The sequence below is a fragment of the Sesamum indicum genome, linkage group LG1, assembly GCF_000512975.1.
Source record: "Sesamum indicum cultivar Zhongzhi No. 13 linkage group LG1, S_indicum_v1.0, whole genome shotgun sequence".
NCBI classification, from domain to species: Eukaryota; Viridiplantae; Streptophyta; class Magnoliopsida; order Lamiales; family Pedaliaceae; genus Sesamum; species Sesamum indicum.
The window spans coordinates 11,660,161-11,676,034 of record NC_026145.1 but is presented as its reverse complement, the minus strand read 5'-3'; the positions used below and the strand labels follow the sequence as shown (position 1 = coordinate 11,676,034).

General features: G+C 34.5%; 2 protein-coding genes across 4 annotated transcripts; both read right to left on the bottom strand.

The window, feature by feature from the left end:
• On the bottom strand, window positions 2,917–4,837 carry LOC105163550 (dof zinc finger protein DOF3.1-like). The gene is made up of 2 exons (XM_011081955.2): window positions 3,719–4,837; window positions 2,917–3,329 (listed from the first exon to the last, which is right to left on the bottom strand). The coding sequence occupies exon 1, from the start codon at window positions 4,434–4,436 to the stop codon at window positions 3,726–3,728; it is 711 nt and encodes a 236-aa protein (XP_011080257.1). The 5' UTR covers window positions 4,437–4,837; the 3' UTR covers window positions 2,917–3,329; window positions 3,719–3,725.
• Window positions 6,836–14,592, bottom strand: LOC105163538 (serine/threonine protein phosphatase 2A 55 kDa regulatory subunit B beta isoform). Of its 3 annotated transcripts, XM_020692544.1 has the most exons (15): window positions 13,992–14,592; window positions 12,343–12,446; window positions 12,161–12,259; window positions 11,858–11,977; window positions 10,923–11,132; window positions 10,420–10,511; window positions 9,428–9,546; window positions 9,108–9,231; window positions 8,729–8,852; window positions 8,192–8,260; window positions 8,012–8,103; window positions 7,853–7,930; window positions 7,687–7,757; window positions 7,406–7,564; window positions 6,836–7,316 (listed from the first exon to the last, which is right to left on the bottom strand). In XM_020692544.1, exons 1-14 carry the CDS (start codon window positions 14,107–14,109, stop codon window positions 7,428–7,430), a joined length of 1,557 nt encoding a protein of 518 aa, XP_020548203.1. In that variant the 5' UTR covers window positions 14,110–14,592; the 3' UTR covers window positions 6,836–7,316; window positions 7,406–7,427. The 3 variants fall into 3 exon arrangements, with proteins under 3 accessions (XP_020548203.1, XP_011080237.1, XP_011080246.1); XM_011081935.2 differs by having other exon boundaries at window positions 6,840–7,564; window positions 13,992–14,591; XM_011081944.2 differs by having other exon boundaries at window positions 6,840–7,564; window positions 10,926–11,132; window positions 13,992–14,591.

The window sequence follows — 15,874 nt, the reverse complement described above, 5'->3', positions numbered from 1 at the left end:
AAATCAAAATTTTGTTGAAATGCAAGTAACTTAAAAACCCCATATGAAAATATATAAAGAGCCATTGCAAACTAGTGATCAATTATTTATTAATCTTTCTTGGACATAGTTTGCAAAACCCCCCATCCCCACCCCAAAACAAGTAATAATTGGAGGTTCCTAGATTCAAAATTGTTCATTGGGATTGGGGAACCTAACAAAAGTCCTAACTACAATGGCATTGGGCCAGGTGGGGTGCTTTTATTATTACATTATCTAATGAAAATAGGACATTCTTGTCCCTCAAAACCATGGGCCATATTTTGGTGGTCCAACTCTACCGCCTATTTATATTTAGCAACAAATATTTGATTTTAGTACACATGTTTGGATTAACTAATGTATAATAAAATGTTTTAAATGCTTGATTAGTTATGCTTTCCTTAATTCAAGTACACTAGTACATCAAATGTTGCATTAGTGTTTTTTTGGTACCATTACCTTAATTTAGGTCTTTGTTTCAAATTGTTTATTGTATTGACATGACATTATGTAAGTATATGATGTGAAATAGAGTAATAAATTGTATTGTACATTATTCATGCAATTTTCGAGCCTTCAAAAAGTAATTATAAAACTAAGAAAATATGAATAAATAAAATTATTATAGATCTGAGTTAAAAAGATTACAGTCTCTGAAAATAACGATTACCCCATAATTCTGCTATTCGAATTACGATTTAAGGACTAAAAGCTTATTTTTGGATGCAAATGCAAAATATCCTGCGGACTTGTGGGAGAAAATCACGAGTCATCTTGAAATATGGTATCAAGACTTTTGAGGATTTAATGCTAAAAAATACGTGAAACCTCTGTTGTTGCATAGAACTTTTGGACTTGCTTTGCTGTGAATTTGTTGTCTATATGTAATCTGCAATACGTATTGGAGATATAAAGAGATTTGAGGTAGTTTACACTTTATCCAAATGTCTTCTTCCATTCATAGAAACTATTATATTTATAGTTTAAAATCGCCATCTCTAAATAAAAAATCAAATACAAGAAAAAGTAAGTGCAATTTTATTAGATATGAGTAAAATACGCAAGTGTGACAAACTCTTGATAAGTACTACAGACGTAGGAGAATTCATTAAAAAAATAATAAAAATTAAATATCTTTATAGTAAAATTGATTTTGATTTATCTTTTTTTATTTTCTGCACGCGCTCGATAATCTATGAACTGATTATTCATTAATTTTTAGAAATTCATACAAAATAAGACAACGTACATCTATTTAATGGGATTCGAACATATAATCTTATACCCTAACAACATCAACCTTTATTATCAGGCTAAGATTTGATTGGTCTCATGAAGCAATCAACTAGAGATGTCCATTAGGCCCAGATTAGCCAACGGGCCTGTTGGGCTAAATTTTAATTTTACATGTGGGCTAAATTGGCCTACTTAAAGCCCATGTAAACTATATAGCAACAAAAATGTGGTTTCTTATTTTTTTATTTTTTTAAGAAAAAGAAAAAAATACTATCTGCACGAATTGTCTCCGTACCAAAGAATAGAACCTAATGCCATCATTTAATGCGGATAATTATATTGGCTCCTCTTATATAATTTATTCACAATTATATATATATATATATATATATTTGCATAATTATAAAAATTACCACAGCAAAAAAGCAAGAATAATTTATGTAATGTCGTTGACATCTTTGTGAGATTTAAATAATGGATATGAGGTATGAGGTATAAATGTTATCATCCTTATAATGTAAATCACAAATCATAAATTATCTGAACCTAAACTATTATATTTCAAATATATAAATAAATTTTATTACTAAAATTTGAGAGAATAGTTTTTGCAGCACGTCAATTTAGTCCCATCCATATCTTAATTTCAAGTAGAATCCACATTATAGTATGGATAGAAAGCCTTTTACTTTTTTGTTGTTTTGCGGATTCAACGTGCCATTTCTATTACTATATATATATATGCATGCCTTTAGATAAAGAAAATAATAGTACAAAATTATGATTATATCAACATGTTTCACCTAAAGATTCAGTGAATTAATAGGTCGCAGCTAATAAATCCATACCACAAAAATGAAATAAAGAATTAATATATTGGGAAATTAAAAAAAAAAAAAAGGAAAGAGGAAGAGAGAGGGGGGGGGGGGGGGGGGTTATTTATGAAATACAAAAGTTGAAATCTGTCTTGTACTTTTTAAGACAAGGATGGGAACATGAGATGAACATCAACATAATGTTTGGTTTTAATTTTGCTTCATGTTTGAAACGGGCTAAAATATGGACAATGTTTGTCTTAATTTGTTTTGGAAGTTTTGATGATGTTTTAAAATGATTTGAAACATTGCCTCATTTATTTTTTTATTAAAATAAGTTTATACTAATTATAGGCCCTACAACTAAAAAATTATATATATATTCATATATATATATATAAATATATATAAAAGATATATGATTTGACAATGAACAGTAGTTTTTATCTCCTACTAAACAACATCAAACATACCATACTTATTTTATATTATCTCCAAAAATAAATCCAAACATACACATTATTTCTAACACATACTTATTTATCTTTTATTTTTCTCTCTCTATCTCTACAAAACACATCAAAACAAGTTAAAAATAAAATCAAATATAGTCCAATTTCAAAGTTTAATTTATCATCGTCGCTGTTGATAGGAAATAAACTAAACAGACAACCCATTCAAAATTAGGGGTGTTGAGTTTGCTACATCCAACCCAGTCCAATGAAATCGAATCCAAAGTTTAATTCCATATTAAAATCAAACTGAAAAGGATCTATTCGGTTCGATTATAATCAAAATGTTTTTTCGAATAATATATAATATATATGATATTATATTACTGAGATTATATATAATAATATATTATACATTTTTAATATAATTAATAAAAAATAATGTAATTGTTCGATTCGATATGATTAACCGAATACGGATAATCATACGGATCAATTGTTTAATAAAATAACAGAATCACTTAGGTTGTGGGTATGAACCAAAGAATCGATTTGGTTGGGAAACCGAATTATGAACATCCCTCTCCAAGTTGATGTAATTGGCATGTTATCGGCATTGCTGAAGGTGCAGGAGCGGGCGAATGTCCTAAAATAGTTAATGTGTTTTAGTGAGGCCGCGAGAACACAGGCCTCCTTTACTACAAATCATGATGTAGAGTAGACGAGCGCCCTTCCTAAATCCTAAGCTGGCCAACCAATGCCATGAGCCTTGTTCATCCTCCATACTCCCCGTCCAGGTAAGTTCCTATAATACTCACACTTTATCATCCAACCCAAATTGCCTCAATCCAAACTTTTTCAATCTCCACTTATTAACTCCAAGAAAATGTGGAGAACCAAAAATAAACAAATGCAATTTTGCATTAATATATAATAATATTATCAGCTCCACTATAAATACTTTCATACAAAGACACAGAAAATCAGCAAAGCATAAGGTACAACCCTTATAGCATGCTCATTGCTCATCTCTCCATCACCATAATTAGATTCCTTAATATCAGCACCATTCAAACTATATATATATATATATTCTTTCTTTTTTTTAATTAAAAAAGAAGAAAAAATAAAATAAAAAAGAGCAAATGAAATCATGATAATCATTTATAAATCTTTTTCCTTTTTTCTTTTTACCTTGATGCTACTGAAAATTTGAGGAAGGTGTGTAAATAGCAAGATCAGGCCAAGCGTTGCTGCTGCCACCCCAACCACCATCATCATCACCGCCTCCACCACTCTGAATGTTCAAGAATTCATCAGCATTACTGCTTCCACCACTCTCTAAGTCTAACCCGACTTGTGGACCCACATTCTGCCCCGAACCCCGGTCGCCAAAATGCTCCAAACCCGAGCCGCTCGGGCTTAGTCCATCAAGCAAATTACTAAAGTGCCCACCACCTGACGCCAGCAGCAGTGAGCTGAAACTCCCACTCACCTCTACGAAATTCCCCAACTGCCCCCCGAAATCGTCTCCCTTCAGAGGCGATGTTTCAATCATTTCGCCGCCGTTGTTCCCACTGTCATTCTTGCTATTGTTAGGTGCTGATACTGATACTGATGCCGATGCGGATGCGGCGGGCCGTTTGGCGGCAGCGGAGGATGAGGAGGAGCCACGCTTGGCGTTCTTCCTTGAGCCACCGCCGACGGGGATATTCCTCAACGTGCCGCCCTTGGTCCAGTACCTTCTGCAGCTCTTGCAGAAGTGGCGCGGCTGAGAGAGGTTGTAGTTGTTGTAGTAACAGAATTTGGTGTCGGTGGAGTCACACCTAGGGCATTTCAACTGCTCGTGCTCTGGGAACTGCGGCTGCTGTGCTTGTGCGTTGATCTGTGAGTAAAATGATGAATTCTGCATCTTTCTGATTCAAAATTCGAGCTATGATCTTTGACGGCGAGTACGTGGGTCTGTCGCAAAAATGTTGAGGAATCGAGGGTTTAAGCAGAAAACAAAAGGGTGATAACCAAAGACAAGATCGATTTAGGGTATTTCAAGAAATGGGGAAGATAGTTAGAGAGAGAAAGGAGGAAGAGATGCGGGAATTGATGTTTCGTCGTCTCTTCTTCTTATGGTGATGATGTGAATGATCTCTGAAAGTCCGCGTGAGAGGGACGACGCGACATCATGATATGTACATCATACACGATACACACATTACAGAGACATATGTAGAGAGAGAAAAGAGCAGCAACAACGCTTTCCTCTCTCCTTCTCTCTCTCTCACACACACTACACGCACTGGGTTGATAGTCACTCTCAAGTTGGAATGTTCTGGGGATTTTGGTTATTCATTAGTTATACTTAACTAATTTTACAGTCTATGGTATAATACTTAAGTCCGTTCTACGCGTGGATAAAATTTTTTTTGGTTAAATTACCAATATTTTCTTGGTATTTACAAAATTACCAACACTATCTTGATTTCAATAGTCGTATAATAACTACCCATTTCGTTAGTCTCCATTAGGTTTTCATTCATTTTTGTGATGAACTGATCAAAATATTCTGGTAGACTAGAAATTATAATTTATTTATATTTAATTTTTTTTAATTTTTTTATTGACTAAGTAGATATTTTTTTTATAATTTTTTAAATATTTTCATCAATTCCATCCGATTAATATTATTATTTTTTATTTTTTAAAAAAATAGAAAAAAAGTACAATAAGGACATAGTTGATAACGTAATACTTCCATCCATAATTTCATTAAATATCAAGAGATATTTATAATTTTTCAAATACCAATAGAGTATTCGTAATTATGCCAAACCTCAGGGGAGGTTGTTGTAATTTACTCAAAAAATATTTTGTATTAATTATATTATGTTTACTTAAACTATTTAGGTTGGTTATCAACCCAAATAATAATTAATATCAGGCTCTTAAATTAGAAATGGGCATCCATAATGCGAAATAAACATTTTACTTGAATGTTGGACTGCTTATATAATCTAATAATGAAAAATGAATTGGGCCTGATTGTATAATTGATCATTGTTCTATACTATAAATTGATTATATGATAAGTGATGTATCGTGCACTCCTTCATCTTGATTGAAAACTCTAATATGATATATTGGCTGCTTTGATTCAAATATTATGCACTTTCGCCTTTAAAGGTAAATGTTACTAAGAGGGAAAACCTCAATTGAATGCGTAATAGAAGGTACTCTTTGTATTAGAGCTTGATTGAACGTTTTGATGTTATGTATCATTTGATTTGATTAGTGCTTCACATATTTGGTTTGAGAAGACATTCTACTAGAGAGAGAAACCTTTGTATATATATTTTACCTACTATCAAATAGCTAAATCCCCTTATTCATTTAATAATATGTAATAATAGTACATATTTAGTATTAATAAGTATAAATAATATGATTTATCATATAATAAAAGTCCAAGGCGTTCAAAATAGATATAGTGTGGGGCATGGGGTGAATTTTTGGAGTTTAGGGTCCAAACAAGGAAGACTATTCAATGGGAAGAAGAGGGAATAATAGTATTACTGTGATATGTAATGTTATGGGATGAGATTATTTAAATGTGAAGAAAGCAATATTTGTCATAACTACTACTCTTCTTAACCTTAAACATGCGATTATTAGGTTAGGGGGAAAAAAACAAAAGAATTGTAAAGACCCATCTTTTATTTTATTCTAAGAGGCACGACATCACTAACTAGGACCACATTAATCAACATCTTCACCACCAAATCTTTTCATATATTATTATTATTATCATTATTATGGAATTCTTAATTAACCCTTCCCATACTCCACAATTGATTTGCATGGCTTTCGGTGCTAGTGAGAGTATAATTTCTTGCCACAACACATAATTCTTCATACACTTTCACATTTTTTACTAGTTTCACAATATCTAATTTATTTCTCAAATTAAGATCAAGATCACAGATCGAATCATGGAATCTGGGCCGCAGAAATCCGTGATTGGGGGAAAAAGCTGTGGTGGAGTGATGGGCCCAGGCCCAACACATGCCACCCCCATCATCAGCATCATAAGTTATGCATGTAAGCACCTCCTCAAATAATGAAGTAGGGCAGTTGATGATCATCCATGGCATCCACCTTTGATTCTAACCTTAATTTTAAGGAAAAACAATCAAATCACAGCCACATTTGTTGACAGCTTATGATAGATTCACAAATACAATCTAATCTATCCCCCGAGCCACTTCGCCTTAGCTTCAGAAAAGCCATTACCAGTCTCCTAATGCACGAGAACGAGCATTTTTTAGTTAAAAAAGAAAAATATATTGTACAAATTAATAGAAGCCAAAGAGTCTTGAGTACTTTTACAAGAGAGAAACATCAAACGATGAGAATCTAAGCCAAAATCATCCTAAAATATATCGAAGCAAAGGTACGAGGCTACCCATGGAAGTTAATAAACTTAATGGCCTGCAGGTTAGCAGCAGCTCCTTTCCAAGAAGATTTTCATGTGAAAAAGAACTACATTTTACCTTAATTCTACAGACAATATATGACATCTTTAGTTTTTTTTTGGTTTGTAGGGAGAGCTACAATCACATTCCTTTCTGACTTCTACCCGACGCAAACATAAGAACACAATTGCATCTATTCCTTTGAGCAGAGGGGCAAAAAACAATAAAAAGAAACGCGGTGGGTGAAGAATGGCAGTCTGCTCAGATACAAAGACACGTTGATTGCTCCGGTTGTCAAATCTACCATGGAACTTGAAGTTCAAAGCCTGTGCTAGAGAGATTTATGCAGCAGTTGGATTAGAGCCTCAATTTGCTGAAAGAAGCATTTCTCGAATAGCAACCCAATAATGTTTACCGAGTTTTCAGTTACTGACGACCTATGCATAGTACATATACAAGCTATTTGCAGCAGCACAAGCGATGGAGTTTTCAGATGGGTGCCATGCCAGGTGGAGCAGCTTCGTTGTGAAATCGAATGAATTCCCATTGGCATCAGCTCCTGGACTTTCTCCACCTGCAATGTCCACCAAAATTCTTTTGAGTTGATAAAACACAAAGCAGTATCATATGTGAGGTTCGTATTCAAAAGAAGCTAGAAATTGGGATTATGAAGTGGTGGGGTAAAGGAAACTATACCTCTTCTCACAACACGAGTGATGCTACTGCTCAGGGATCTGGAAGGCCTGGAAGGGGTCTGGACCTGCCTTCTGAAAGGCCATTAAGCAATATATTAGCAATAAATGAGATCCAACGCAAATGAAAGTTCGACTCATGAGTCAAAAACGCAATCTTGTGTAGGTACCTCATTGGATTTTTGCTTGCTTCCAGCGTAGTTGCCTCAGTACTGCCCGCAGCACAACCAAAGACGCGAAATAAATTGCTAAAACAGTGTTTTCTTTTGGTTAGATAGACAAATATGAGAATAACAGTGGTGATAAAATGAAAAGCAACTTGACCACACCTGTAAGAACCAGTTGCCACTCGAAGACCATCACCACTCAGGCAACATTCAAATTTATCAAAAATGGAATCATTTTCATACAAGTCGCACAGCTGGACAGTATCAAAGTACAGTTTAATCAACTCAATAGTATTTGTAGAAAAATATCAGGCAAATTTGGTCCTAGAGTACAACAATTACCTTGGGTCTTAAATACTCGTGAACCTGGAAGGTCGCCACCGGACCAGAATCCATATTAATATCCCACAACTGAAACCAATAATATGGATCAGTGACGATCAAACTGACACCACAAAAGATTGAACATTATTATGCAATGAATGCTCCAAAGAAGCTACAATAACTATGGATCTTCTGCAACCCAGGAAGCAAACTAGAAAACTTGCAGTGGATAATAAACAAAGAGTTAAAAATGTGTTGAGTCATACTGATGCATGTTAAACTCCTAGCAACTAGTTTCAAACAGTATAATCTTGCATCATTGCTCATAGCAACATCGCATTTTTTCTATGACAACAACAGTGTAGCACAGAACCTTGCAATGCTTTAGCATGCTTTATGGACCAAATTATGTGTGCTTGCTTTCACCAACACCTTCTAAATTAATTTGAAGTAGAACAGACAACTCCAAATAAGAAACGACAAACATTCTGACTAATTGAAGCATTACAACAACAACAGCACTTAAAGTGATGAAATAACAACAAAAGACCAAACCTTAAGGGTCATGTAATCACGACTCAGTAGATATCTGCCATCCCTTGCAAACTTAACATCTGAAATTGAAGCAATTATCTCAGTAAAAAATGATCTCGAGCCAGGCGCCTCCTGCTCCTCAAATCTGTTCATGAATGGAACATCAACAGCTCATCCATAAAGGGAGCAGTTTTAAACAAAGAAACTAGAGTTAAGGAACACTGTTCTAGCAACCAAAGGCAAACTTAGAAGTCCCACAGCCATCCAACACTTGAATTCACACTCTGGAGACAGTGCTAAATTTCAATACTGAAGCAGATATAAAAAATAAAAAGAAGAAGAAGAAAGGGCAGAAGCAATCATCAGGAGCCTTTAGTACAATGATTACCAATGAACTTACAGTTTAGAATGTGAATCGCACAATGCGGATTGTCGCAAATCAATGAGACGAATTGATCCCTTTGAACTACTATATGCTAACATGTTGCAGTGGGTAGGATGAAATTCTGCTGATGTTATCACCTCTGCAATAAGAAACAAGTATCAACCAATGAAGCAAAAAGAATCATCACAATCATCCAGCACTAAGAAAATGGGAATATTAGGTGCAGTGATAGTATTAGGACCACGGAAGATCCCACAGCAAAAGAAGATGAGCAAAACCACCCCCAAAACCAGTAGAAAATATCAACTAAAAAGGAAACTAGAAAGAAAAATTACCAGTCAGATCCTCCATATTTGCTGGCTTCACATCAACAATATTGAAACTTTGATTGCTTATTTCCAAGTTCCAAAGATTTATTCGGAGATCATCAGCTGATATAAATGTCTCACCATCACTGGGAAAGCATTACAGAAAAGGTTACTAAGTGTAAATCCAAACAAAGCAAATGACGACAAGCAAGAAAAAAGGGTGCCTAAGAAGCCAAAGTAAAGGTTTAACTACTAATCTATCAACAGCATCCTCCAGTTAGAAGGTGTTATGGAGCACAAAAAGTTATGCAAGTCAAATTGCTCATTGTTAATCAGAGTGAGGTTCCACAATTAAGAATTAGTGACATTTAATAGTAAGATGTTTGATAGAGTATTTGGTCTATATTTTCCAAGGAGAACCAGAAGACGGTTAACTTTTTATTCATATTCGTACAGCTTATACTTTTGAATTTCCTCAATGCTGTCGTTGGACCAAATTGTGTGCATAAAGAAAAGCAACAACAGTTCCAACACCTGGAATGTTAGGGAGTGGAGTGCATGGGCAGAGGGAGAACGAAAAGAGGCATTGGATGGCCACAAACCTACACCAACATACTAGTCTATCTTATCCTCTAATCAGCTCAGGACTTCTTCGAGCAAATCTTCATCACCTTGATGACTACAGAGTGAGCCCATGTCTCACAATTCAAATGAAGAACCTGGGATCAATATTTCCCAAGTCTTCCTCACCTTGATGGCCGAAAAGTGAATCTCAAGGCCTCACAGACATAAAAGGAACCCAACCAACAACTGCCGACAGCTATGCTTCCAATTTCTACCATCTTTAAAATATATCCTTGCTTTCCCATTTCTAGGTTGAGGATGTTGAAAGGGGAATAATAGTTGACAGAATCATCAACATTGTCAGATTTCTGAACAAATCTCAAAGTAAAGGCACTGAGTCAAAGACTTAAAGAAGCTGGTACACATAACACGTAGGGGGAAAAATGTGTCTTCACCTGTTATTAGAGATGGAATTGATATGGTAATCATGCGCATGAGCATATACTCTCCTACATCTTGCAACAAGACTGGTCTCACTGCTTGTCACCTACAAATTGTATACTCAATCCTTAGAGGAAATAAATACTGAGCATAAGAAAGTGGAAGACACTTAGCATTAAACACCTAACACCTAAGAACAGTGCACATTAAAGAGTTCCTAGTGAATGCCATACATCAGTTATGACTAACAAATGCATACTTGACACTGATGGTTCTGATCAATTCAGCATTGCAGCCCAGTATAAATCAGATTTGAGAAAATCAACATGACACGAGTGTGTCCCAAACAGAGGAATAAACAGATCGTAGAAGTAATCAAAATTTTATATATTCAAAATCGACAGCAATTGACACCATGCATTCTAAATAAATGGCCAAATACATCAAACCAAACACATCCAAAGATGAAGCATGAAATCCTTAAATGCTGGTAAAACTTAGCTGAGTTAAGTACAACTACCACTGGTAATCGGAGTGAGGGGATGCCCCCAGGTGGAAAGGACAAGTCATTGCTCAAAGAACTGTAAGGTCGATCTGAACAGCCACCATTAGCAAGATACGGCTTAGGACTAGAAGAAACACTAGAACTTGCAATACCACCGGTGCCAGCAGCTTTAGATGGGTCTACATTTATATCAGCAACTTTCTTGATTTTCTTCTCTTGGACCTGTTTAAACAAGAAAATGGAATCATCAAATAGAATATCCATTTACAATTGTCTACCTCAGAATATGAGGCCTTCAGGTTCGCATACCATCAACCGACGAGATTGAATACTAGCATGAGAGAGAAGAAAGCTGAGTGAAGAAGGGGAAAAAACTTGACTAACTTAATTCCCACATCACTCTTACAAATTAATAACGTCTCCAATTGGAGATGATTCTTCTGAAAAAGTGCTAAGTTTTTTCTTCCCCAACTTAGAGTATAGTAAAGATGGAATCTCCCAACACCAAGAAAATCAATGAAACAAGACTTCATATCTAATCAAAATAAAACCATCTTATGTCTAGGCTAAAAAGGAATTCTAGGAAAATAAATGCCATAGAAAAAATGTCACAACATTTATTTGACAGACACACAACAAATAAGCAAAAATATACATCGCCGAGTTGGTGGTCATAATGGCACTAATTATTAGACTAAAAAAGGCTCTTCAGAAAGATATTGAAGGAAAAGGAAAAAGTCAAAAACTCAAGATCTGACGCGTTACAAAATATGATTACTGAATCTTCATAACATCCACTACAAGATCTGACTAAGATGAGCACGACGCTGAAGACCCATATTATGTACTGAATAACCATGAAATAAGGACATTAAGACTATACATCTCTCTTTACCATGAGGAAAAAAGAAATTAAAACAAATCAATATTTAAACTGTAGACCTCACCTTCCAAAACTTAATGGTTTTGTCATTAGTAGAAAGAAGAAAGAGGGCACCATTAGCCATCTGGCACCATCGAATTTTGTTGATTTTCTCCTCAATCTCCAAACTCTTGAGATAATCAAACTGAAACAAGAGACACAAACGTTGTAACAACTCAAACTTCTTTTTTAACTTTTTTTCTTTGGAAGAAACAGAAGCCTAACTGTTAAATCAAGGCCCACATATTTGATAAAGTAATTATATAAAAACACACAGTGGGACCCGGAAAGCAACAAGAGGAGGCAAGCAGAAATTTGAAATGAGTACCTCAGGCTCATGGCTCTGAAACTCGGTTTTGTAACGAAACTCTGGGTGTCGACTAACTGGATAGTCCATCCTCTCTAAATCTCTTCGACTTCCACCATGCTGCATATCAAATTTGCAATGGAGGATAGAGTTAAAACAGATGAAGCATAATCAACAAAATAGAATTCTTGTGTGCACCTCACCTCTTTCATATCTGTCCTTTCAAATAACACCACCCTTCCACCACGATCACCAGTAGCCAGATGGTCACCAGTTTTATCAAACTCAATGGCAGATATGATATCCACTGCAAAAAGAAACAGATAATTAAAGTAAAACCTACCAGTAAAAGTTTTAGACACAGCCATAAAATGGAATATTTTGGACAAATTTAAGTAGCTGATCAGAATCTGCACCCTTGAATCAGTAGAATACTTCTCAAACTAAGTACCTATCATGCTTGTTTCAAGTCACTGTAAGGGCATGCATCATAAGTTCAGTATTCAATCAATTTCAGACTTCAATATCTCATCATATATGAGAATCCATATGAAATTTAAACAATCAATATTAGATCAAAGCATTGTTGAAGCTAATCAGCATATTTGACAACAAAATAGTAAATGCCAAAGGCTTCGAATTTAGATGCTTACAATTATTGTCATAACGAGTCTCTAGTCCATTCAGAAGTCAATTTTTGCATGAGACGGATAATTGAAACTACAGAAGTCAGTGTTTTTGGAATAATTAACAGAGAAAACAAAATGATTCTGTTCATACATCCGCTAGCCTTCTCTTTCCCATCCACCTCCTCTTTGTGAACCAGTGCACGAATTTGAACCGATGGTGTATATTGCAATTTATCACAAAACCTAAATTAATTTGAGCGGCATAGTCGATGCAAATTTAATTACTCCGAAACAGTCAATAAATGCAATATCACTAAAAATGGATAACTTTCCCTTTCCCTCGGGAACAACTTTATACTCAATTGTTTTTGTTTATCTTTCCAGATATGTATTATGCCTACTTATGACACGGTGTGGATTGTAGAAACTGCCAAGGCATGCCAAACAAAGAGCATCATTTCGGATCTCTCCAAACTTCAGCATGACCGCATTTTGGCAAACACTTGTAAAGTCCTGGGCCATTTCAACCCAGAGAATATTGCGGATATCCGGAAGCCAGAGATCATCTCGTGACACATCCCGCATTCTATGACCCAAAATAATAAAAAGAATTTAGCTGACAACTCCCGTCCAATATACCACCACACAGTTAAGTTAGTTAACTGAAGATCCTCAATCCCAGCAGCGTTGCAACAATTGCAGCATACATTCAAACCACAAATGCACAGTTATACATATACCTCCAACTATTCGGTAACTGCTGCATGCAGAGAGTAAACACAGAGAGTAAACAAGCCTGCTCTTAGCCACAACATAAAAGTTTGATGCTTGCTGTTTAAGCCATGAAGCTAGATCTTCGTTAAATGTCAGAGTAGAGAAACTAAGTTCGAAGGCACACTACACACAATTACAAAGATCCAAACCCAGGGTAGAAAACATCCTTCTGACCAAAATCAAGTACATGCAGTAAGAAAAAATGGAATCAAACTGACATTGAACTTAATTCACTTCAGTCCAGCACTGCTATCCTCAAATCATCGACTGAAAAACCAACATGCAGATCACTCACTCCAAACCCAACCAATTACTATCAATTTCCACTAAATCAAGTAACTAAAGGATCCAAAAACAGATCAAAATAACAGAAGCCAAAACCCTAACCACAAGATCCAAAACCAAAGCAAACAAATTCCTTTCCCATTCATTAAATTCTCATTCTTTACCTTCTTGAACTTCCTCGCCGGCCGTTCGCTCGCCGAAGACCTGAGAGAATTTCCATTCTAGCGGCGTAGGTGGACCCGCCGCAGCTGATGCCACCTCTCCACCATCACCGCTGCTCATTTCTTCTCAACAATAGGAAACAATCAAAAGTACAAAGAAAGCAATAATCAAAAAATATCAAAAAGGACAACCACTAATTCCCTTTTTCCTCCCTATTTTCACTTCATTAAGAAAAAGAAAAAAGGAAAAACCAAAAAAAAAAAAACAGAAACGACGATTTAGGGTTAAGGAATTGAAGAAGATCGGAGCTTCAGCAGCGGAAGGTTGTATTCAGATTCAACCATTTTTCAGTCCGTGTGTATATACAACATCGATTAGTACAATAAAAATGAGGATTCAGATTTTCTCTCTCTTTCTCTCTCTCTCTCTCTAGATGTATAGATATATTGATGTGTGTGTAGAGTGAGGGGAGAAATTTGGGAATAGTTTCCTCTTTTTTTCTTAAAAATAAAAATAAAAATAAAAAGAATTCAGTGTATCAAACCGTTCTTATTTTTCTCTCACCAGAGCTTTTCTCTCTCTTTCTGTCTAAATCTCTATCATTAATGTCACCCATGCTAGCATGCAATCAGATCAAAACTTTGACTACAAATAAGGGCATGTTTGTTTGACATTATTTCAAATAAACGTTTACAATTTTATTAGTGAAAAAAATTAAAAAAAAGTTTCTTTAGTTTATAGGTTTTATTTTTAAATTAAGTTAAAAGTCATAAATAGTTTCTTACGTCATTGCAGCTTATTAATAAAATTATAAATATTATATTATTTTTTCAAATAATCTAATTTCGAGCATTATTTTTTAATCACTGCTTAACTTATGAGAAAAATATAAATTATTGCAAATATGAATAAAAAAAATTAAGTAAAGATAATTATTCTTTAGAGATAATTATATCAAGAAATAATACTTAGAGGTTGTAAGATTTTTTTCATATTTTTTATATCAAGAAATTGCATAATGCATGGAAAAAGTACACTAAATATATGAATATTGAAATTATATTTGTTGAGCTTCGTATATTTGCTGTCGTGTAAAGAAATAATTATAATTTAACAATAAAAAAATGATACGACAAAGTCAATGTTATCGTAAAAAATAAGAGTTACAAATTTAATATAAAGATATGTCGGAATACGACAAGTATTGATTATAGTGTTTAGCTTTACAAATATCGACTTTTATTTGAAACGTGAAGTACATATTCATATGTTGTTTCAACGTGCACAAATTTCATTATTTCTCCTACATAAATACGTCTCTTAGTGTTTGTTTGACCTTATGATTGGCCATGTTAAAATTGCATTTCGAGTACAAATGTCATGTTTTATATAGTTTAGACCTTGCTTCAATAATTACTTTTTTGAATGAAATTATATCAAAATCAAATTAATTTATTCAATCTAACAGTAAAAATTAGGTTACTTTTGGAATTTAACTACAATTTACATTTATATAATTAATTACTAAATTATGAATTCAAACATTATGACCAAATTTTCTAAAAATTAATTATCTCATAATTAATTGTGAGCACAATCTGAGGCTTAGTATCTTTTTCCTTAGTGTCATCTTTTTTGTTTTTGATCTACCAAACAAGCCTGGACTACCACACCTTAGTGAGGAGAATAGAGTGGAAAAATAATGTTCATCAAATGACAAAAATGCCATTTGTCTTGTTCACCTTTACTTCTGAGGGGTTTGTTTTTTTCCAAGAGGTTGGATGAATTTTGGGGGGTGGGTTTGGAGCTGTAATTTGTTGGTTGTGTTTGAGGAATGAAAAAACAGAGGGATGGTTTATGCAACTGAAGCATAAATTTTGTGAAG

Excerpts from the sequence above, each read along its gene's own strand:
- LOC105163550 (XM_011081955.2), bottom strand. The coding sequence starts at position 4,436 with ATGCAGAATTCATCATTTTACTCACAGATCAACGCACAAGCACAGCAG.
- LOC105163538 (XM_020692544.1), bottom strand. The coding sequence starts at position 14,109 with ATGAGCAGCGGTGATGGTGGAGAGGTGGCATCAGCTGCGGCGGGTCCA. Across the intron at positions 11,133-11,857 it reads AAACCATTAAGTTTTGGAAG|GTCCAAGAGAAGAAAATCAA; the intron begins GTGAGGTCTACA and ends TTGTTTAAACAG. Across the intron at positions 9,232-9,427 it reads AAATATGGAGGATCTGACTG|AGGTGATAACATCAGCAGAA; the intron begins GTAATTTTTCTT and ends TTCTTATTGCAG.